The sequence below is a fragment of the Mycteria americana genome, chromosome 3 (genome assembly GCF_035582795.1).
Source record: "Mycteria americana isolate JAX WOST 10 ecotype Jacksonville Zoo and Gardens chromosome 3, USCA_MyAme_1.0, whole genome shotgun sequence".
In the NCBI taxonomy this organism is placed as follows: Eukaryota; Metazoa; Chordata; class Aves; order Ciconiiformes; family Ciconiidae; genus Mycteria; species Mycteria americana.
Window position 1 is genome coordinate 125,092,549 of NC_134367.1, and position 25,327 is coordinate 125,117,875.

Here is a 25,327-nt window from a genome sequence, read left to right on the forward strand (position 1 = left end):
CAGCTCTGTATGTCCCCCAAAACCAAAACTGAGAGGCAAAAAAACCCTTTAAGTCTGGGAGCAGAGGAAGGAGAGAGAATAAAGAATCTTGCCCTTTTTCTGAAGTTTTTGTAAGACGAGGGAAGACTTGGTATGGAGTGCAAAAGTACCGAAGACCAAAGTTTGAGAAAGCAGTAATAACAAACAAGGAGAACAAGAAAAGGAATGCACTCTCCATTCTTATTTGTGATGCAACCTGGTCTGCAGGGACACACAATTGTCAATTCATAAATCAAAGTCTTCTCACTTCAGTGGCATGCACAGTGACAGCAAAGACATGACGTTAAGTAGGCTAAGGCCCTAGGGTATTTGTGTGTTTACTTGGAGAGTCAGCATCCAGCTGCTATGGTTGCTATGCTTGCGTCTGCTGGCTTCAGATTTCATGATTTAGGGTCCATAGGAATGGCTGCTGGTTTAGCTGTGACCCAGAAGGAGCTGTGCTTTGTGTATTTAAAGAAACTCACTCCATCACTGTCTTGTTTGGTGGGGTTTTTTAGTGTGAGCCTGCAGAGGGATTCAAGACTTTGTGACTATACACTGGAATAAAAATGCTGTTGGATAGCATATTTACTAAGTTCTTGCCCAAGCCTGATTATCACTACCTCAATCTGAGGGATAGCAAGAATTTCGATACACAGATCCTTCTTCCAGAACAGCAGTGTGCATTGTACTGAAGTACATTAAATGGTCAACCAAGGTCACGTGGAGGCAAGAACTACACTGCATCATCCCTGACTCAGTTCCTACTTTATAACCTCCCTCTACTACAGAGAGCTTTTAATTAACAATGGAAGTTCAAAAAATTGAGAGGAAAAAAATATCACACACTTTTAGACGACTGTTCATTACCTCACAGAAATATGTTGCTACTTTTCTGTAAAGCTAAAAGACTACAGGTGATGCTACTTGGCTAGATTCCTTCAAAGAGAAAGCAGATAGCCTTTACTGCAAGAGTGGTGTCTTCGTAATATCACAGCATTCACACATCTATTCCAGGTATGTTCAAATCAATCCAGTACCTCCTGGGATAACTATGAGCCTTCACCCAAGACTTATACTACCAAGACAAGGCAGTATTCCTTCACTCAGCTTTAGCAACTCGCTGGAAAAAGAATGCCTTTTCATGAGCAACCAGGTGTTAGGTCTTCAGCAGCATCTATTTTATTTACCAAGAAGTGAAAACCCATTTTTAATAGGTGTGCACACCACATACAGCATCAAGCAGAATTAAAGTCATAGTGGGAAACCACAAATTCATTAGCTTTCATTCATTAGCTTACTAAGCAGTCAGACAATTTTTATTCTACATTTTCTGCTTTCTACATTCCCTACACCATTGCTAAGCAACAGCTTCTCTAGTCGAGCATTATAGCCTTTTGTAGTACTTACTGTGGAGCTTGGAAATAAAAAGTTACTACCAGCAAACTATGAAACTTCTGCAAAACTGTCAGCAAATATTTCATGGCATTGTCATTCAAGAACCTCTCTGTATGAGGTATAGTGACAATTGCTTACCAGATGGGAGCAGGAACTTTAGTCTTCTAGTACCAGGGGACAGGTAAGTTTTTATGCAAGTACAAAAGATAACATTTTCCGCATGAAGACATTAGGCTCGGTGGGTAGCGCTTACCTTGTGGCATTTCCCCTCCCCTACTCCCTGAGATACCACACGTAATTTGCTATCCTAAGAAACAGCAGGGCTTCAATCCAAACAGCAGGGCACAGAAGAAAACCTTCGATATTTGAAAAGGGCTCTACCACAACCCATTAGTGTTGTGAGTCATACTTGCTTACTTTAAGGACTTGAAAAATAGAAAATAATACAAACTCACAAGAAGTTACAAACTCACTAGCGGTTAGGAGAAAGATTTAGCTCTATCTTCTTCTGCATGTCTACCTGGAAAAAGACACACCAAACCTCAAAGCCCTTAAGTCAATATAGGCATATGTTGGTGTGCATCACCTATTCTGTCTGGATTTAGTTATTTGCAATACACTTACAAACCTTCTCATGTAAGAAGTCTGGTAGCAATGCAGAAAGGGAAGAAAAAAAAAAATGGAACTCTGCTTTTTCTTTAAATATATAACTGATCCATACTCTCAGTGACAGTTACATGAAGTCTGGGGTCTGCTTTCAGTTAATGTAGATTCATTAAGTATTCCCACAAAAGGATAACACTGCAACACACAATATGTTTGTATGAGAGCAGTGTCTTTTTTAAAGAGTACCTTATTCATACAGAAAAGCTGACATTAAGCATACAGGAATAAATCCAATGCAGGCTGAACTTCAACTACAAGTCTTATTTGTGCAGCGAATGAAAAACAAGTAACTGGCACCACCTTTACAGACTAACCATCAGTACCAAAGAGAATCAAAAAGGCCCACATTTGCATAAACAAGCCTCTCTGAAAAAGGAAAGGGCAAGATAAGGCAGGTAAATGTTTTAAAGCAAGACAGATGCACAACCAGTTCTACACTTTCTTCATATCTGCATTATAGATGGACTGAGTCTTTTGGACAGGATCCTCTCGGTAAACTATAGGGCAGTCTTTTCTAACTCAGTGTTTGATCACAAACTCCCAGAGATGCTACTAGTACAAAGGTGCATGTAGAGAACTACTTCCACTCTCAGAAATAAATGTATTGGCTATACCAGCACAAGGCTGAGAGATTTAATTTTACAAGATGTGCATTCTACAGCATCCTTTCCACAAAAAAAACCAGCTGGAAACTTTGGTAAAGGCCCTTGTGACGCACACTTCCGCAAACATGCCAAGTCAACACGCAACAGCTGCAAGTCTCAGTACCTTTTCTGTGCACAAACATTATGCTTCCCCCTCCCCCCCATTTAAATAGGAAATATTTCTTAGTGAAAGGGAGCCACACATAAAATTGTAATTTCAATGGTTTTTAAAGCTGTGTAAAATAGAAGTTTATATTTAAACTGGATTGCTAAGCCTTCTCTCCAGCACAGAACAACATTTTCTGTGCATCATAACAAACATGTCTATATGCAGCACTTCCTACAGGGCTGCAGAATTCTGTGTCAACTAGATTTTCCAACGACACATCAGCTGGATGCCCTCTCACAGAGAAAGCTACATATCACTTCAGAGTAAGTACTACAACTCCTCATTTGGACATTAGTTGGTTTGTTAGAGACATTTCTACATGGGGAGCAGTTCAGCTCTAGTGAAGCGAAAAAGGGAAACCAAGCTTATCTGGTTTCCAATGATTGGGTTTTTAACACATGTGTAATCAAGTGTTTAATTATGCATGAAGCAAATGCGGCTATGCATGAAAGTTGGTTAATATGATCCAGAGAGCTCAGTGAGCTTAAACTGCATCAGTGATCCCCCTACCTTATCAAGGGAGTTAAACCAGTATCCTTACATGATGGTTAACTTTCAGACTTGATGCAAGCCTCCCACATCCAGAGAGCAGCAGTTGACAGGCCTACCGTGTGCGATCACTAATTGTTACTAGCCCCAGCCAGCAAATCCTAGTTGAAGTAATAGTTCAACACCTTCATAAATGTCTGTCACATCTAAGCTACAGCAAATAAAGACAAGCCATACCAGTCTCTTACTTTCTTATCAAAAGAGGCTCCCAGTCTTCTGCAGGAAGACATCAGCTTTTTCCACCTACACTTGAAGACATGCAAAAGTCATGTAGCCAGTTGATGTGGCATCAGGTGTACACTAGTAAGCCATGACAAGGGTACAATTTAACAGCTTGATCTTGGCCTCAACCTCATCATAGGCACACGGCTTCTAGTCAGGCTGGCACATTGGCTCACGTCTGTCTGCAAAAGACTGTGAGGACATATGTCACAATCCATCATAAATTACAGATTATGGCTTTAGCCAAGCTACTACACGGAACAAAACTATATGACTGACTGAAACTGTCTTTGTAGAACAATAAATTAACTTGGAGATTTGATCTTGTAATCCCCCATGCTCAAAAGGAGCTCCCCATGCTCAAAAACAGCTCATCCTTTATACACAAAAAAGAGGAGGGGGGGGAAAAAAAATAATCAAAGGAGAAAAGACAGACATATACATAAACACAAATTACTAGAAACCAAGATGTATAAAACCTATTACTTTCCCCCCGTGTGTATTAAACTATCTCACTCAAAAAGTTACTATTCTTCTTCTTTCCCTTAGTAGTCTTGAATACAAGACAAGTTAGCCACTGAAAAACTCCAGGCTGGAACTTGAGAAACCCTACACTTTCTCAGCAATTTCTGAGGAACAGCACATACCGACTTACACACAGGATCACTGCTGCTAAAGCCACCCTTCCTCACACTCTGAATGAGCCTACCAGCTGACAGCACAATGCATCATCTGGACTTTCTACCTCTGGTTAGTACTTCCTTAGGGACCTCTGTACAAAACTTCAGTGCACAGTGATGTTCAGTAGCTACCAAAAAAAAGGATTGTTTCTCATATTGCATGGGACAGAAGCTTAGGAGTTATTAATCTCGTCAAGACTCATGTCACTAGCACTTAAACATTAGAAAAATTATTTCTGGCAAAGACATGCTTAACTTCCCTTTGCATCTCCACCTACTATTACTCTCTATTGCATCTCCACCTACTATTGCTCTCTAAAACATGTTGAGAGCTTGCAGAGCTTCGATAAGGATGCCAATTTATTGTTGAGAGCAGCATCCTTTCCTACGATTAACTCTTCCTGCTCGAGAAGCTAGCTGCCACGGGAGATGAGAGGGTTCTCTCAGCTGCATGCAGAAGGGCCACAAAATGACAACTCTATCAAGGACCTGTATAAGCTTAACGCTGTGTAGAAGTTAACTTGTTAAAAAAAATCATGGAACAGCAGCTTAGAAAGAAGTCACCGTCTTAATTACATCAAAGGCAAGTGATTTACTTTCTTAGAAAGAGGATTAGCTACACTGGATTATGTGTTCTTAATCTATATAAACTATAAACAGAGCTGATTTTTTGCTTTTCAATAATCATCTCTCACACTTGCTGAAAGCAAGATTTTTCTTTTTTTCCCCAAAAAACACTTTAAAGAGAACTGTAACACAAGCATCATTTCTTTGACAGCTAATCCATCCTATAAAGGTTATATGCATGCAGCTCACCAGGGAGTTACAAGGTCAATTGAATACGTACTGGTTCTGTTTGTTTACTGTATTTTTTCCCCCCACCATACTAAACACACTGCTTTATCCACTTATATCAGGGATATCATTAACTAGATAGGAATATTTGCCTCTAAAAACAAACCACCACCCTCCCTGCCTCCCTCCCAGTTATTTATCAATTTACACTCAAGTAAACTTGCACCTGAGGAGTTTTACATATCTCTGTGCTGTGCAAGACTATCTTTGGAAAAGAATAGCTGAGGTATATGCTTAAGAAGACAGAAAGGTGTGTGGGGTCAGGAGCTCACATGGTCAGATTTGTACCACTATGCAGCTTTGCACCTGTTCAGGACAGATCCCCAAAGGGCAGCCAAGAGCCTGGGAGAAGCAGAGCGCGCAGGGCTTCGGTTACTCCCTATTGCTCCAGCAGCCTTTGAGCCTCAGCCTTAAAATCACTTCACGTTATGCCATGGGAATGCAGGCTCCTGGACACCTTTAGAACAGACTAATAAGCTGCAAACATAGTTTGCTGTTGTTGCCACTCCAATTCCTTTACTGCTTCCTTAATATATGCATTACATGGACAGACAACAGAAGTGAGCAAACAGATTTATAGCTACTTCCACAAAAAGCATGTCATTTCCTAAGTATTCAAAATATTTCATTATCATGATCTTCACACAATTCATAGAAGCCATAAGTGTCAGTCTTTTCATGGAGCTCCCCCAGGTATTATACACAGCAATTAATAAGCCGTGATGTCCACATGCATCTAAATGACACAGCTTTCTAACCTTAAACCCACTAGTCTTCAGGAGACCTTGCGATAAAGTGTTTAACACTAGTAACAGAGCAGCATGGCAATATGTGAAAAGTAAGGACAAAACTAAATACAGCACTGAGTTTAAGCGAAGCTGGAACTCACATTCAAGGCCACAGCTAATAGCAGGAGATCCTGAACTGTGGCGCACACGTTATTGCAGTTTTCTATGTGAACTCAGATGAAAAACTGCTGTATTGTGAACTTAACCAAACGAAGAGTTTTAGTAGCAAAAGCACCATTTTCCTTGACTGACAGATAGCAAGCACCACACCAAGCTAAGATGTCTCAATTTACTTTAATCCTTGTCACTCAGCTAGAAATCTGTTCTAAAGACAGTTGTTAAAGTCACTGTAAGAAAAAATGATAATGCAAGCTGATGGACTTGTTTTTTTGGTGGGGGGATGGTCTTGACACTTACTGGTTTCACACAGTTATTACAGACAGAACTCGTTGATTGTCAGGCAACTTTTGACAATCTTAATGTTCTAGTAGAACATAATTTCTTTTTCTGTATAAATCACTGAAAATGAGTAGTTTAGAGAGATGCTATTTCTCACTTGTAGATGTCTGGCTGAATTTCACTGCAGCTTAGTAGCAGCATTACTTTCCAAAGGCTGTTTGATGATCATCACCTTGATTCCCAATTCCCAAAGGACAGATACTCACATCAAACAGGGCCACATGGAGATGCTCTGAAGAGCCCAGTATTACCTGTGGTTAGTTCACCATCTCAAGAAATGCTGGTCAACAGAGCTCAGTATTACCACACATTTTCTTTTCAGCATGAAGCATTTTGAGTGGCTCATCTAGATGTTTTGTCTCTATAATCTTGTGTCAACTCAGTGTGAATATTTAGAAAACTACAGATTCATAGTACAAAGATGCTTTTATTCAATCCAAGCCTTACTATTATATATAAAACCCTCAGTGTTAAAGTAGATTAATTTGAATACTGTTTAAACCATATCATTTTCTAAAAATATAGCTGATTAAGAAAATCCAGAGGCTGCCAAAACATCTAAACATACTTCAAGACTTGCTTAAGAAAAAAAAAAAGACTGCACACCTTTCATGTCATTTAATCTTAAACAAAAATTAAAAAAAAACTCTACAGTTACTGCGTCCTTCCTTTTTAACTTCATCCAAGCAAAACTAGTTCTTACCATTAGCAAAGATCTTTAAACCATCACCTGAATTTGCTGTTTTCTTGGCACCGCTGCTACACCAATGAATCCCAGAGGCTGTAAGAGTCAGCAGGACTGTCAGCTGCCTTGAGTTAAACTATATAATCTATTCCATTTTCTGAATTATCCCATTAATGCAACATAACATTTTTCTACCAGTGACACACAAAACTCAGTGACAACAGAATTCCCGAGACCCTGATTTTTCAAAAAGCTTTTAAGAAAAAGTTTTCTGAAGTCATTTCTCACATTCCTCACTAAAGAGTAAAGACATCTTCAAGAATAACTATGTACCCAAGAAAAAGCTAATATATGTATTTAGCTTCAAAAACCACTCTAGTTATTTGTCTACACGGTGGCATTTTATTCACCAAGCACCACAAAACCTAAGTTACCATTGCTGTACAGGATGAGTGCCTAGCATAAAGTGGTATATAATAAAGAGCATTGAAATAAAGGTATACAAATTCCAGAGCTTCAGAAAACAATTCCATTATTCGCACATTGTCAGGAGGGAACGCTACTTCAGAGGACGTAACAGAACAGATGAGATGTGTCTTCCTTTGGTATCTTTGAAGGAGAAGTGGGAGGAACGATGGATTATAGTATATATGTACTATCCAGCCCTGTATGACAGGATTATTCTTCATTTCCAAAGCGGACAGTTCCTCATTTCCTTAATAAATGCGGTTAAAACAAAGAAAGCTTTTACGTTTACAGAACTACTTCAAGAACAAGAATTTTTTTCCCTTCCTACAATCCCCTCCAACATTAAAGAGGGCCACTTGTCAATAACAGCAGTGGAAGGAAAATGAACAATGTTATGATACTTGATCTCTGAGGTCCACTTGTGCAGCCTGGCAAGTTGTATGCCAAAACCCAGGGGTGTTGACAATGTAGTCCTTCTAGAAATGCACGTGCCCACAACAGCTTGCTTCCCGCAGTTCAGAGCGGCAGGCGCCAGGCTTAGTCCCTGCATTCCACATTGTGCCCCCCTCAAAAACATCAAAAAGTATGAGAAATATTGACCAAATTCCATGCCAAAACACATACCAACTTAATTTCTTATGGCTAGTCATGTTCATCTAAGGAGACCTGCAAAAATCATAGGTTTTGTTTTAGTCACAGAAGAGCAAAACAAAGACAAAAGCTATACACAGCTGCTTTCAACTTCCAAACGTTTTCAAACACCTTTGCTGCCATTAAAAAAAAGAAAAAAGACAAAGCCATTGTCAGCTGCCTTTCAGAACTCCCTAATTTCACTCCTCAGAAGCCTTTACGTTGTTACACATCCCCCTGTTATAAAGACTTCCAGCCTTGCCAAAATTTACCTTAACATCAACTTATCCAAGCTTTACTGCTTTTCTTCAGAATGTAGTTCTTAACACAACTTCATACCAAAGGGTGGAGGAGGAGGAGTGGGGAAGAAACACTTTCCTCCACAAACTAAGGTATGTACTCCAAAAGAGCATGCAGAGGTATCACGGTGGTCACGCTGGTTCCTTCCCAACATGAACCTTTTAGGTCGTTTCAGTTTCAGCAGTTCTGCACAGAGACCTTTCAATAACCTTCCATATAACAGAAGTGTGCATACCTGGAATCTCCTAACACTCTCCAGCGAGTCATTCGCATTTAAAAATGGGTACCATAAAGCTTTTGTATTGTTCAAGCAATTTTTCCTAAGAGTCAGTACAAAAATTTGTGCAGTACTGAACACCCTTAATTTCCAGTTGAGTATCTACGGGGACTATTGCCAGCCTAGACGCTCTCCCCTTCTCCTACAGCTTCTTACTCCAGCAGCTGATTGATTGCACCTGCTTCACTTTATTTGTTCTTGGTTCCTTTCTTGATTTCTCCTCATCACTCTTCCTGAACAGCCACTCCACACTTTACTAATCAATCTGTCATTTTTTTCACTGTATACAGTGTTGGAAGTAAATGGTAAAGAACTTTTTCCACATTCCCCATCAGTTGCTGTCTTGGCTTGTCAAGCGTACAGATGATTTTTTTTTCCCCCCCACCCCCTTCAGGCCTCTTTAGTTTGTCACTGCAAGAAGTAGCCTTCCACTTGAAATAAATATCAGAACTTGGGCACTGCATTGTCAAGTCATCACTGATTTCATCATACTTGGAGCTTTACTTGCTCCCTCCAGAATCTCATTGAGGTTGTACCAGTTGCCCTCTGCATGTCCCAGTACACGGAGCAGAAGTTCTCATCAGCAAGAAGACTTAAATTCTAATTTTTTTTGTATTTCAGCTCAGAAAGACAGCTCTTGCACGCTCTTGATCCCTTCAGAGCAGGGTGAACATTTAAGGGAAATCAAGTTTGAAACAGATGAAGCAACAGTCACATTAATATACGTATTTCTTTTAATTGCACTGATCAGTTGAAATGTGGAAGCATTCCAGCAGTCTAACCTTCTAGAAGTTCACTATTCCACATGGCTTAATTACAACAAATACATCAAAGAAAACAATGTATATTTTCTCCTGAATGTACATTATAACAAAAGCTTCAAGCAGCAGAGAAGTGTTTCAGCACAACTTTTGCCTTCCAGCATTTTTTGCAGTGTACTGGGTACTAACAGAAAGAATGCAAGAGCAGCTACAAGAACAGAAATTCACCACTGCTGTGATTCAATACCTGCATATTAGACATTGACATTTTGCTTATGTGAAGTGTAACAGCAATCACAATGTAAATCCACACCTTGTCACGTTCAGCAGCCCAAGTAATACAAGATCTGTGAATTTTAGCACATTATACAGAATCTGAGAGTAGTTAGAATAAAAACATAGTTTAGGCTAGAATGGATAGTCTCCCAGTTAAACCACATGATATACTGCATATCCCCATGTACTGCAAGCCTCCGAAATGAACTTTGGAGAAGTCAGGTAATCTTTTTTAATTTTTATGCAACCTTTGTTTTCTAGACAGACAGGCTTCTTGATGCTGTGAGATATAAAAGACCTACTCTAATGGGAGAAAGAGGCCTACAGGTACTGTTGTAATAACACTACTCATCAGCATTGAAGAGCTCAGCAACATCTGACATATTTTCACTTCAAAAGTCATTAAAGATGCTTTTAGGAGTAGATGATAGCATTAGTTGTTTATGACAATGGCATCTGCAAATCTGTCAGCTCCTCCAGATTGTACTAAAAACATGTTACTTCCCATTTTATTAAAAAAAGCTGATTAGTTCCCAGCCTCATCTCACCTGGAGTATTATCATAAAGACCAGATTCACCCACAGCCACGAGATTACTCTACACATCTGTTCACACAGGCCAGTATTTGCTCTTAATGATAAGAAAAGCGTCAGAAAACTAGTGCTGTATCTGCAGAAGCAGGAAACACTTTAAGTCTCATCGTTAGATCCCCCTCCAAAAACCACAAGCTTCAGTCAAGTAAGATAACAAGACATAGAAAGAAAAAAGGAGGAGGAAGGCAGCTCAGAAAAAAGTCCCTCTTCTTCCACACACTTGTGTGGATGAAAGAGAACGAGGCACTGTTACAGAATTATGTACAGAATACAGAATTCTCTATGTAAGTGAATCAGATTCTCATTCTTTGTCAGCCTTCACTGCAAGTATTTAGACCACTCTACTGGTGATCATAACCGTGATAACACTGCACACACTAAGAGAAGGGGAGTTAATCCAGGCCAGGCTGGCGTTCCTTAGCCCAAGAAAGTAGGCAGGACCATGAGTAAGAAATGCTGTTTTCAAGAGAGGCTTCAAATCCAATCTTCTCCCGTTTCTGGATTTTCAGAAAACAACACAACTTGCGCAATTCCCCTCTGCTTTTCAGCCACCTACAAGAATAACACTATTTTGCCCAGATTCCCCATACCGTTATGCTCACTAAGTTTCACAGACAAAGTTCATTAAGCACGGCTGACTCTTGGAGCACCTGGAAAGTAAGACTCATGCAGAGAACAGCTATTTTACACACTTAAGGGTGTCAGTGTTATTAGGACTCTGTCTGGGGATACTTGCAGAATTAGCGGTCACCAGGCTTTAAGAAATTTTGTTGGGGTTCCCCCCGCTACCCCCAAAGTCCTCTTGTCCCCATGTTAGGCTGTCACTGTCAGTAACAACATGGGTTCTAAGTCTTGGCCCTCCTAAAAGTAACTTCAGACTGAGAAAAGAAAGTGGTCTATATTTAAAAAGATTCCCCTGTTTTACTTACCATCACTTTCGCTCTTACTTTTTAAGTCTTCCATCCATGTTGGAATATTTTTCAAGGCAACATAATCCCTTAAGTACTCTTTGCGTCTTTCTTCCAAGGTCATCTTCAGCAAACGCTCTGTTTAGGGGAAAGAGAAATAAAAAGAGTTTTGCAAGCTTTAATATATTCTCGCACACTGGCCAAGTACTGACCAATTCAGTGTCCCTGATGCAATTAAATCCCATTTGAGAGAACCAAGCACGGGTGATTCAATGAGTTACAAGTAATAGGAGCTAAACACAGCACATCTAAACAACTGTATGTGCCTATTTCTGGATATCCCAGTTCAGCAAAAAGAAATGCCTCTTCACCGCTCTTTCAACTGTCCAGACTTCCTCCCCCCATCGCTGCTGTGCCTCTTCTCCCTGCCACTTTAATTCAAGGATCAGAGAACTAACAGAAAGTTTATTAAGTAGGGAATTGTTGTTTTATAGAAAGTTTTCAGGTATTAAAGTCTATTCTTTAGGTTCTGCATTTGTAAACCAGAACTTTAAAAAAAAGTTAGGAAGATCAAAATTGAAACATTTTTACTGAAACAAGTTTATTAACATCAGCAAGTAAAGGCAGGAGCATGGCACAAAATTAACAAAGTGCTACTACATTACAAAAGAAATTGGAGCTAATGCAAACGTTATGTCACTTTCTAGATGGCTGGGGTGATAAGAAAGGCATTTTTGTCTGGTTGGTTTTTTTGTTCTGCAAACAATGTAATTTTCAGCATGAGAAAACTGCTGTCATTTGCTTTAGACACATCCAGTAGCATTTAATCCCGTTTTGGGCCAAAAATCAGTAGCTGTAGAAAATACTAGGATAGCTGTTAGATACCCAAGAGTAAGTAACACAAGTATGTAAGTTTGACAAACTTTGGTTGAACATAATCCCAAGTGCTAGGAAAGCCCACCGCCACGCACTGGCTAAACATGTTTCTAAAAAGCAGACCAGGACCAGTATGAACTGGATGTAAAGTGCTGCAAAACAGAACCTGGGTTTAAAGGGAGCAGCATGGGTTAAGCTTTAGAGATTTTTATTTGAACATTAATGACACACTTGGTTACCACACTAAAACACATAGGGATGGTTGTTTTCTCCTGGGAAAGTCACCATGTCTTTTTTTCAGACATTTAGCGAAAAGTGAAGTCTCAAAGATTGTACAATGATGACGGCTACTGCCAACTTCACTCTTCTTCAGACCTCACTATAAATGGACTAAGTTCTAAGATAAGAAAAAAAACATGCCAACGACCCAACACTGCAAACAAACCCAGTGCTTCAGTAATAACCCACACTCAATTTTTGCAGCCATGTCCTCTTCTCCCTTCCCACCTCATCAATGCTTCGTATTAGTTCAGCACAAGATGCAGAGCTTTTCCCCTTCCAAAAGGGCAGGGGGGAACTGTAGAGCATGTCAGGACACCCATATGCTAATCAAGTTTCTGGGTCTGTTTTTTACCAGTGGCACTGTATTACTATCACCATACTAATAGTTTTTCTTGACACATTAATCAGTAATAAATGCTCTTCGATGACTCAAGAGTTTTTAGGGGTGTAGGGAAGGGCTAGACTCATATTATTTGCCTTTGGCATAAAAGACTAGATGGACATTAAAAGAATATTTTCATCTCAAGTTGAAGGAGTGAGCAAGTTGAACATGGAAACTGCTTCTCAGATCAAACCTTAAAAAAAGAAGAAAAAAATTCACTTCCACTGGTGTTTGGGTTTTTTTTTTTTTCAAAATAAAGTTTCCTAATTATGCAGGCTGCAATCAGCCCAGTCCAATAACCAAAGGCAGGCTTGGAGCACAGGCTCCCTTATCGAAGTAAGTTTATTTTGATCTTTTTGACAGCATTACTGATTTCTTCAGTTAACAAAAACATTTATCTGCCATTATTCAGGCTTGGTATCTTAATTGGATATTTACAAATGCAAAAGTAAAGCTAATGTGATTAGGATCGCCATTATGCACAACAGAGATGCACTTAACTCCACTACGTGATCTTCAAGCATACAAAACACCAAGTATTTAACGCGCACATTAGAAGTACTACAGAAAGGCAGACCCAAGAGTGTGTGTCTCTGCATGTCAGGTTTGAGGGACTGACAAGCAGAAGTTTGAATGCCTTTTGCCGAGGAGGTTACAGAGCCAGCGCTGTGCCTTCAAAACACAAGTTCTTCTCAATAGGAAGGTTTTATAAAACTTTGCTCTTGCAAGTCAGCAGTGAGAATTTAAACTGAGTCTTAATTATACACAAACCTCCTGGAAGATGCTTCCAACAGCCTTAGCTTCAAGTACAGTTTTCTGCATGCAGCTTTATGAAGTGCCTTTGAAAGCTTGCAGGCAGACCAGTCCTGTGTCTAAGACTCTGAAATCAACTCCAGTCCTGCTCCTACTCCGTTTCAGCTGTCCTCAAGCAAGATCCACCCTGGGAGAACATGGACCAATCCTTAATTACCAAGAAAGTAATTAAGAAAAGCACGCGTATTGTCAGTGGGTTTGAACTCAATATTTAGCAATCAGTGCTTTTTCTTTTTAAAAAGAAAGTTCTTCACAATTTAAAAGGCTGAGAACAATTGCACTCAGAGCTTCATGGGAAGAGTAGATCCCGCCAGCACAGCCAGCTGTACAGGGAGGCAGGAGTACCTGGGAAAGGCAAATGCAGACCTAACAAAAGATTTTATTTCAAAAGTACAATCTGGGTAGGAAGGAAAGAAGTTGGGCTTCCATAGTTTTCCTCTCTAGTAAAGAAGGTACTTGGTAAAAACAGTCACACAGGGCTACAAGCTGAAGAGCAATGCCAACAATAAATGCGGAAGTTTTTTCTGCCCTCCTCGCTCAAAATACCCAGGGCCAGCATCATCAGCATGGTGCTGGAAAGCAGTTACTGGAGCAGAAGACTGGCAAACGCTGTTCATTCTCACTAGGCAAAGAGACACTGAATTCTGGCCAGCTAGCACTCACGAACATGCTTCCCTGGATAGAAACATCTCGCCAGCAGTCGTGAGCTCTGGTTTGCATTCAGTAACGTCACCGTACTGATGGAGACCACCTCACAGCTAAGACAACAAAAGCATGCCTGGAGCTCAGGTTTCCAGCTTACCCTCCAGCCCCTCCACTCGACCCTCCTTACCGAGGGTTCAAGTTCACACGCCAGGCTATGAATTCGCACAGACAGCAGCAGAGCTGGAAGAGACAAGTGGGAGTAACAGGAACACTCACCAGAGCCTACCAGAAACCTTTCCCCATCTGTCCCCAGCACAAAACCAGCATTTTTTGAAGGTAACGACATACAGCATTAAGGACTTGCACAGGGCAAGTCAGTTATAGTTGATCACACATAAGCAATGCCTGAGAAGATTTAACTATATCTTCTCTGTTGAAAACAGAAACTTCGATGTCCGGTAGAAATTTGTTGCCTCGCCTTAACTATAGAAACAAGCTTTGTAAGACAGTTTTGAAAGAAAAAAGTACGTAACAAAACTCACTTCCTTTGCGAGGAGTTCGACAGGAGCAGCTAACCAACAGAGAGATCAATTTATTTGCATTTTAACAATTTTTCCTCAAGACGCGCACTTCGTTTCTGCCACAGACAAAAAGGATTAATCTTATCCTTCAAACTGGTCTTCTGCCTTCTTGGCTTGAAACACACAGTCATAGGGGTGATGCAAGACAAGAAAGAAAACTTAAAATATGACCTGCTGGTGTGTTTTTGATTTTCTTTCTCTCCTCCCTGTATATTTCTAGATTATTTGTAAACACACCAGGCAAGAAGGGTTTCCTCCTAGCTAATGTAAATATTATACTTCCACTGTGTGAATTTCTCTTAATTTTTACATTGCTCTCCACATGATCAATATAAAGTATCAAAATGGCAAGGTCTGCATAAAATGCCTGTCCCATGGTTTTCATGCTCGGAAGTTTGACAGTGGGGTTTCATAAACTGAGGGCACAGAGGGTGGGGGTCCTTAAAGAGATAAAAAGAATAAATATTTCTTGGAGGGGGGGGGGGGGGGGGGCGTTGAGAGCCCCCTAGCCCAAACATTTCACCCCAGCTGATCAACACTAGAAGCTAAACTCAGGTGCATTACGCCAGTAATACCAATTAAACGTAATATTCCTGGGAAACGTACGCATTAAAATGAGAAAAGGCACGTTTTGACGGCATGTGCCTAACTTTTCGGCCTGAAATACTTCCACAAGGTGACTTGGGGGCGGGAAGCCCTCAGGAGAAGGGCTGTTTCCCCCCACAGCCCCAGGGCCCCTCTCCTCACAGGCAAAGTTAGTCAGCGATAACCGAGCTGGGGGGGAAACACCCCCAAATCGCGCACACCCGGGGTCCCCCCCTGCCCCTCGGCAGCCCTCCGGGCTGCCGAGGGGCAGGGGGGGACCCCGGGTGTGCGCGATTTCACGGTGTTTCAGGTGGGAGACCCCGGGGGCAACGGCGGAGAGCGCGGGGCACCCCCCCCTCCCCCACCCCGTCACCTCAGCCCCGAGCGGCGGGAAGCGCCGCCGGGCACCCCCCGGCGAGGCTGCGGCGGCTCTGAGGGGACGGGACTCCCCCCCCCCCAGCCCCCCTCATGGATCAGCGTGAGGTAAAGGCGGGAGAAGCGGGCCCGGGCCCGGTACCGGGCGACGAGAAGGGCGGTAATACCTTTCTCCTCCCGCCAGAGCTTTTTCCGCTTGTTGCCGGGGTACATGGTGGTGTGGCTGGCGGCGGCTTTGAGCTGCAGGTTCCCCAGGCTCACGAGGGGGTGGACGAGACGCCGCGCCAGAGCCGACCGCTACCGACGCCGTGCGCCGCTGTCGTCTGCTGCTGGTGCTGCTGGTGCTGCTACTGCTCCCCACCAGCTTCGGCTCCGCGCCCGCCGCCCGGCTCCGCACGGCGCCCGTCAGCTGGGTCACGCCTCGCTCTAACCCGACACCCCCGCAGCGCCCGCCCCCCTCCCCGCCGCCCGTTGGCTCCGGCAGACGCCGCTCAGCAGCCCCCTCCTCCGCCCGCCGCCGCCGCCGGACCGGGCCCGGTGGACGCACCGGCCAGGAAGGGCCTGAGCGCGGCAGCGGGGCGGACGGCGGCGCTGGGTTTGGGGGGGTGGTGTGGGGTGGGGGGGGTCGCCGGGGGGGGGGGGGGGGGGGGGCAGGTGTGGTGGGTGCTTGGGTGCGACAGCGACCGCTCTCCGCGGCGGTGGCGGCAGCGCCGGGCTCGGTGCCCCGGAGGGGAGGGAGCGGGCGGGAGCCCCCCTCCCCTCCCCTGCCCGCCCCGTCCCGTTCCGCCCCGCCCGCCGCCACGGCCCCCCGCCCCGCCTCCTCCGCGGGGGCGGGGTAGAGCGCCCTCTGCTTCCGGGTTGCCGGCCGTTACCGAGCGCGCCGCCGATTGGCCGGGAGCCGTTGCTAAGCGACGGCGTCGGGGCCCGGCGGGGCCGCGGCCTGCGGGCCGGGCGCGGCGGGGCCCGGGGGGGCGGCCGAACCCGCCCCGGCTGGCCGGGCGCTCCCTCCCGCCATCGTCTCCCGGGGTTCCCCCGTCGCTCCTGCGGGGCGGCGTCGCCGCAGCGGGACTGGAAGCGCAGCCGGGCCCAGGCGCCTCCGGGACGCGGAGGCAACGGCTGCCACGGTCGGTTTAACAATAGGTGCTGTAGTCGTAGGTGCCGGGCTAACGTTGCGGGCAGCGGGGGGCTCCGCTGGGGCGTACGCGCTTTGATCTCCCCGCAGCGTTGCTGGGAAAAGCACCGCTCGCAGCTGCAGACCCGCACCTCGACCGAGGTCAACGTCCACCTGGGGACCGAAGGTCAGGGAAGGCGCGTCTCGGCCCCTCCCTCACTCCCCATTTTCTTTACTCCTTACAGAGATTAATTTTTCCTTGTCTAAATAAATACGCAGACTTCCGTAGACTAAATAAATAAATACAAAAGCTTCCCTGCAGCTGTATGGGTCCTCGTAGCTTCGCTTGCATCCACGTGGAGGTAAAGGCCCTTCCTCGTGCAGGTGAACGGATTTGGCCCCGGAACACAGTGGGTGCTGGCAGGTGCTTAACTTGGAGCTTCGCAGGAGTTACAAGGGGTTGGGGTGACAAAGGACATCCTCCCGGCTTTCGTCCGTCACGTAACGCTTACGAACCAACACAACTTCACTTATAAAGAGTAGGTCATGGTGGGATGTAGATGTCTGGTTGAAGTCAAGCATAGGAAGGTGTCCACATCTGTCCGCATGAAAAATGTACCATCTCAGCTGAATCATACAGAGAGTATCTTCCGTACACCCTCCGGTCAAGAACAGGCTTTTCTTTGGTGATACGCTCTTTGGCTTGACCTGTAACAAGGAAAGGTGAGGCACAACGTGGCAACATTTCAACTCCTTTTCTCATAGTTTCTGATAAACAAACACATTTGCACCTCTACTGTTACCATTAATCTTGGGTCACGGTACAATTCCCTACAGCAAAATCCTTAGTCTTATCACACTTACTGATGCGAGGGAGCACTCAGAGTTTACCTTTTAACCAGTTAAAAATCAGACTAAGATTCCTCTTTACAAAGCATATTTTAATATTCAGATTAGATCAGCTCCTAAGGGTATATAATCATCTTCTATCTTTACTTGCTTTCTTCACTTTGCCCAGGTGATGTGCTTTGGTAGCCCAAGCACAGTTTTCTCATCTTGATAATAAAAATGACAGAGGAGCCAACGGATAAACAGGCATTTAAAAAAAGAGATCTTAGTTTAAATCATACTTGCTTGGGTGTGTTGTGCAGCAAATATTTGAACCCGTATCCTAGATCACTGCATATTTACCAAGCTACTGAATATTCTAGTGTCCTGTGGGATCTGTTCCACATTTTATAAATCAATGTTTATTGGACCAGAAGAGGAGAGAGAGAAAACTTCACTCTCTTCCTGTAAAGGGCATCTGTATGCATTCTTTTTTTTTGTTTCTAAAGCCACTACAATAGCCATAATTTTGGAAAATACTTAAAGTATGTACATATATATAAGGAAAAAAATTATGAAGCCCAATGTTTACACCAGCACCAAAATGGAAGACCAGATAAAAGATGGGAGTAAAACTTTCTTCAACTTAAAAATAGAAATGTTCAAATATTCCGATTCCAGTAAGAAAATTATTACTGCGTTTTACTTCTTTTCTTTTTCCCTTCAGTTGCTGGTGGTAGAATTGATTCCACTGAAGCAGTAAGAAATTATGTCACTGACTTCAATATGAGCATGACCTGCCCTTCGTTTCTTACACTTCTTGATTCTGGAAGCCTTAAACCTTCCAAAGATCACTGATCCTCCAGGTCAAGTAAAATCTTAAGTCATTTCCCAGCTAACCTAGGCTAGGTCTTCCACACTGTTCCTGAAGAGGAACAAAATGTTCAGCTTTATAGATATGAAACATGAATAATCATTCCACAGCTGTCTTCAAGCACGCAATTCCCACAGCCAGAGCTAGAATAATATATGGGAAATCGGCTGTTAGAAATGCTGTTTGGGGAACACACCTAATTTCTTTATAAAGAAAGATGTTTTTCCCTGGTTGACTACATGTAATGCCTGCCATGAATGAATTTTAAAGGGACGAAGGTACAAATATATCAGACTTTCTCTCTGACAAGTTTGTGGCTCTCAGTCAGCGGAAAAAAGAAAACGTCCACACGACAAGAATAATAATCCTGCTCCCTGGATGCTGGCAGCAGACTAACTGTGATGGATGCACTCGACCCCTTAACCAAAAGCGGTAGTTTGGTACGAGCTCCAAAGGAGGTAAAGGCCTGAGCTGCAGCCGGGCCAAGAACTCCTCTAGTTTCAATCTGCTCTCTGAAAACCCACAGAGGAGCAAAGTGACACAGTGAGCACCGATGCATATGAGCTTGGAACACCAATCATGCGATTTAACACATGAATAGCAGGTGGCTTTTCCAAGGCTCATTTATCAAGGAACAAAGAAAGTTGTGGGTACAAGGAGTCTCATGCATACCTTTCCCATCGCATGTGATTTGGCTACTAACCAGCCACTTTATCCCATGAATATGACAGCCTAAGTGAGCCTTCTTTGAGCTCTCCCTGCTAGGCAGCATGGCTGCATGGCGGTGACCTCCCCTTGAGCTGGGACGCCTCTCAAGGTTGCTCCTCGAGGCAGAGAGACCTTTTACCAACGGCAGATCTTTGGTAAGTGACTGATAGCGTGCTGAATTCATACTAATGAAACATTACTAATCCATGTAGCTACTCAATATTAATTATTATAAATTTTGTATAGAAAATTCCATTAGACGTAAACCGTTGTCCAAGTCTGAGACTAAGATTGGACCTAGCCACACCTAGGCTCCATCAGGAGTTTAGAAAGCAAGGAGGTCCACTCTGAACCTTGTGGCTCAACAGGAGGCTCTTCCTTACCCTTTGCATCTCTGGTCTCTAAATCATTCTAACTCGATTCTAACTCAATTTTCCTTTGTACATTTCTTCCATGCAGTCATTAATAAGGTGAACCTTGCCATCAAACTTATCGAACCTTGGTAAACCACTGTTAAACTTTGTCAAATTCCATCGAATTCATTGAACTCTGTCGAATTACTATTTTACCTCAATAAAACATTGCTGCCTCTCTCTTTTGAGTGAGGTGCATTCCACTCATTCGCGACACCAACACGCTGCAGTGAACTCTAAGGAAAGCAGGGAACAAAAGGTAGACTATGTCTTTTTCTTCCTGCAACAGACTAGCAGGCGCAGGGGCATAACATTAAATATAAATACATTTTATTTTCTTTTTTCATAACATTGCTGATCAGAGATTTAGCCTGAAGTGGAAAGTTTGCCCGTTGTTACCAGGCAAGGAATGTCTCCCAACAGATAGCGTCTTAAAAGTGGAGTGATGCTTAGACACAATACTAATTTGTATAACTCACAATACAGTAATTACCTTCTGCCTCTAGGCAGACACTTAACTGTCCGTGTAAATGGATGAGATTGTTCAAGGACAACACTAGATTTACAGCAAAGACTTAGAGTAAGCATGAACAGAAATCCCAGGAGATGCTACTGGAGAAGAACGGAGGACAAGTCTACACAGAAACCACAATGGCCAGAAAAGTAAGAGCAGAAGCACTAGGATGGAAGCAGGGAAGTCAGTGATCTTCGCGAGAAGTGATCGAGACACGTGATCAGAAATATCAAATGCGGTGGGAAAATTCATCTAAAAAGCAGCATTTCAGTACTTGGATGAAAACCAATCAGGCTGCAAAATAGGAGATTATTCTTCTGCAAAAACTGTAGTGAGCTGTATTACATGGTAGGCTAAAGCAATGCTCAGAAGGCATAAAAATGTTCTGTTGAAACAACGAGCATGAAAATAAGACTGGTAGGAAACTGGTATTTGTCTAATGATCTGGGTGTATTTAGTCCATCCAAGGCCTAGTGAACACACTGGTGACATTCTGCAGAGGAAGAAAGGAAAACTGGGAAATGTCCAAAAATAGCATTTAAGAGATATATAGCCTGGGCAGAATATAGGTTTCTACTAATAGCTGTAAAATGAACATTTAACATATGGATACAGTAATGACTGGTTAGAGAGTTCCTGTTAGAGATATAATAGGAAAAGTAAATTAACATGAGAGTGAATACTACACTATGTAAGTGAATCAACGTACCAAAGGACAGCTGGAGCTTCAATTCAAACTGCTGGATCATCCCACCAAACTAGCATTTAGGCACCTACGCACAGCATTACGATCGCCATTAACCATCTTGACCAAAATAAAGGCAGTATCATGGCAGATCCCATGCTGAGCCTGTAGCGGAGTAAAGCTGAGCAGATTTAGGTCCCTGGAGGAGGCAGGTTGTGGCCACTGGATAAGCGGTGGCTCCGTGGGGGTCGGTTGTGGTGGGGGATACACAGCACACCAGCAGAGAGGGAGGAGAGGGTTGGTCCGAGACACAGATCTTAAACTTTAAAGGCTAAAAATATACCAGTTGCTGGAGAAATGGAGAGGAGGGGAATGGAAGTTGGCTGTTCCAGATCTTGATAGTCTTAAAAACATTTGAAAAATTCTGTGCAAAAGAAGGAAGGGCACTTCGACGTGGCACACTGATGCCACCTTCACGAACGCAACACGATGCAGGGCCGGGGCCTGCGTTTGTGGGCATTGAACTGAGGGCAGCAAAACTGAGCAGTTTTGTGAGAAAACCTCTATGTTTAACAAGAAGAAAATGTATATCTTCTTCATCATGGAAGCAACTGTCAGAAGCCGCTGCCCCATAAAACAGTTTAAAATATGCCTGTGAACTACACATAACCTGTAAAGTAGGTATGTTCATTTCAAAGGTTGTGTAACATCGATTACCTGGAGTAAGATCGTACTTCCTTATACGTCACTTCAAGAAGCATGTTTATACAGATAACAACGCTCTTCTAGTTGCAGTAAATGCTATTAAAAAAAGAAAAGTATGTGTCTTTGGTTTTGGGTTGGTTTTTTGTTTGTTTTTTAATAATGCGCGGTAATGACTGTACGGCCATGTTTTACCTCATTTTTCAGATTTTATGTTTTTATTTTCTTTATTATTTTATAAAAATCTAAACCAACAAAATAGTACACAAACTGCAAACAGAATCCATAGATAAACTAATTTTTCGGTCTTTTTACCTAAAAGATTTTTTCATCTCATCTAACACAAAATATTGGAGTTTTTCTTCTGCGCCTCTTTTTTTTTTTAACTAGAAACTGTCTTGGTTATGAATTCATTTCAAGAGCTTCTTGTACTGCTACAAAGTCAAATGCTGGGGCATGAAACAAAAAAAAATGAAATTAAGAGAAGTGAAAATGACAGCAAGGAGTCCTTGTCATTGTGTACAATGGAAAGCAGTCCTTTATGTCATCGGTATTTACACTGTTTATTCAACTTTTCATTGAATACAGTGAAAAAGGTAAAGATGAAATTAAGGTGTCTTAAAAAAAATCTTAAATATTTTTGTACTGTTGTAATATAAATATTTTAATTAATTGATAAAAATTTTAAATGCAAATTTAAATTGAGATTGAGATTAAGATTATTTCCTCAATTTCTACCTCACAAAAAAAAAAAGGCAACAATGTTATGGACAGTTTAACATATTAAGAGAAAATTCCTTCCTCATGTATGTGAAGGTACATTTTTAAATGTATAATTTCAGTAGCTGTTAAACAAAATTGATTTATTATACCAATACTAGAGCAATACAAAAATCTAAAATGAGTTTATAAATGATTTATATTTAATAAAAATGTATTTCAGCCGTCATTATTCTTACTTATCAAAGCTTGCCTGTGTAGCAAACTGCGTGTTATGCACGGTCGTGTTGATTTTGATTCAATCCTGTGCTGATGCACACTTCCACCGCAGGAAATTCTAATGCAAACTTACAGCCCCTGTACATTAACCATGAAATTTCTCCTCCTGTCCATTCATATCACATGGTAAAACTGCCCTGAGTTCTTTTCACAAGGCTTCCACAATATCGTTGATAAAATGCCACCTTTTATGAGCACGTTCGCTCTCAGATACGCTAATGTGCATTTAAAACATGAAATGCACATCATCCATCTTTTCACAGTGGCATCCTACCTTCTGAACTTTCAAGCTACTAGCACACCTGGGTCAAGGTTCTGTTAATAAAATGATGCCTAGTGACAGGTAGAGAGGGAGTTAACTGACTACAAGCATTTGATAAACCATTACCTGTAATTTCTCTGGTTTGTTGCCTTGGGCAAATGAGCTAAAGAGGAGGCAAGTAACTACAAGCCCCATTTGTCCAACTGGGTGATTGGACGGAAAGATGAAAGGCAATATACTCATGTGTTTCTTACAGCTTTATGATTTTAATCCATTTTCTCAGGGAAATACATTTTGGTCCATCAAATAATGTGATAACTAAACTATTCAAACAAAGAGAAGAAGAATGTTTCTGTACTGTTGATCTGTTTGTTTATATGATTTACTATGGGTATTATTTAATGAGCAGTCAGATGCATAGTATTTCAGTCTAACATCTTTTATCCACTAAGGTTATACTTGTAGATATATTTCTAGGTAGAAATGGTCATTTTTGATAGTAAAGAAATAAAACATTGAACACTTCAAATGATTAATTTGAAAAAATTAGATAATAATTTAATAATTTAATTAATTTAATTTGGTAAAAGGTAAAAAAACCAGCAGTAGATCTAGGCTGAAACTGTCTTCTGCTCCTGCAACTATTCCTGGCTCAGAGAGGAAGAAGAGAGAAGTGTCCCACCTTGGAGCTGACTCAATGGAGCGAGGAGTGGAATGCCAAACTGGCACCCTGGTACTAGCTATCAGGGAGTTTGCCACAGTTCAGATGCTTGTAGTTGTGATGGCAGTGCTTGCACAAGCCTTTTCAGGCCTCTGCCAGTGGCTGCTGGAAACAGAACTACCTTTCAGTCTCAGTCATTGTGTATCAGAACGAACTAAGATGTATTCCAGAAAGTACTTAATAAAGAGGAAAACTTTTAGGAAGGAAAGGACTTTTCAGTATGCCACTTGAAAATGTGGAATTCCTGCTCAGCCTACAATGTCCTCAGTAAAAAATGGATATTGAAAGCACAAATAGAATGAAACAGTCAAAGTGACCTCAATAAAGAAGAACAGAGGAAAAAAAAGAAAAAAGCAGGGCTTAACCATGTGCTCAAACTTAAAGTACGTAAAAGTAATTCTATTGACTTCAACTGGCACCACTGACGTACTATGCGACCGTTGGGAACTTGACCTCTGCTGGCTGTGTACAACCTTCTTATAATCGAGAGAGTCACATCATCAAGTGGCTTTGCAAGGACAGAAGATAATTAAATGCGATCAGATCTAGCAGAGGAAAGCATAGCATTAATCTGCAGTAGGAGTAGAAATATTTCCTAATTACAAAATTCCTTAAATGATTGCTTCTTTTCTCTCCAGAAAAACAACATCCTGGCATTAGAAAGGTTTATGTGGGGTGACTATAAGAAGAGGTAAACAGATGCATTTTGTTGTTTTGCTTCTTGCATTGCCACTGCACACATCTACATCTATGTTTTGATTTGTATTTTAAGACTGCAAGGGGCAGAAGCCGAGTGATTTATTCCAACACGCTATGCCTGCCAAATCCCCAGTATACAGCCGAGCAACTGGGACTAGTTGGGCTGGGAACTAATTGGTTGCTAAAAACAATAAAAGATGGGAGTACTTTTAAAAGACATCTAACATGCTGACTGTATAAAATTAGACTGAAATGACATTATTAAAGAAAGCTTTCAAGTGTCAAAAATGAAAGAAGGTCATATATTGTCTCTAGAGGAAATCTAGATCTCACCAGAGGGGACATCCACTTTCATTATTCTGCTATTTTATCTGTTTTGTCTTTTACAACAACTTTGTAGCCAGACAGAAAAAAAAGCTAGGAGATATGGTTGAGAGTTGAAAGAATGAGCACAGAGAGTAGATAAAAGATGTAAGAATTGGAAAGACAAGTCAAAATTTTAAAATTATATATAGTGCAAAGCTAGTACAAAATAGTTATTGGTGAAAAGCTAGGCTATCTTGAATGTAAATGTTATGCGTCTTACTATTTTTGTTTTCAGAGGTATCACGCATCATCACAATCAGTGGAATTATACCACTATAAATAATGTTTAGTTCATACATAACAAGAAATAACTGAATTAATTTTTCAACTCACTGCTTTTCCATCTCTCTTCTTTGTTTGGTTCTTTTGTTTGTTTTAGCTTTTTTTCCCCTCCAAATGATGCCATCCATTCTCACCATTTCTGGTTGATTCCGTTGTTTTAAATTCATCAGTTCCTATGCACCTTTTGTAGATTGGAGGCAAATCTCTTCTCAAGGCACATTTCAGTTACAAAAGTACATCTGCTAATTAACATTAGTGAGCTAGTGCTTATGATACAT

The 25,327-nt window shown here is 41.9% G+C and overlaps 1 protein-coding gene across 4 annotated transcripts in view; it reads right to left on the bottom strand.

The window, feature by feature from the left end:
* The window catches only part of MACROD2 (mono-ADP ribosylhydrolase 2), an 899,949-nt gene extending 883,634 nt beyond the window's left edge, over nucleotides 1–16,315 (bottom strand). For 2 of the 4 annotated variants that reach the window (XM_075496892.1, XM_075496890.1), the window contains exons 1-2: nucleotides 16,053–16,259; nucleotides 11,368–11,484 (exon numbers count right to left, since the gene is read on the bottom strand). In XM_075496892.1, coding sequence (XP_075353007.1) covers nucleotides 11,368–11,484; nucleotides 16,053–16,098 — 163 coding nt within the window. In that variant the 5' untranslated portion in view covers nucleotides 16,099–16,259. Of the gene's footprint in view, nucleotides 1–11,367; nucleotides 11,485–16,052 lie in introns of all 4 variants that reach the window. The other 2 variants (XM_075496893.1, XM_075496891.1) reach the window with 2 other exon arrangements.
* Nucleotides 16,316–25,327: the final 9,012 nt, after the last annotated feature.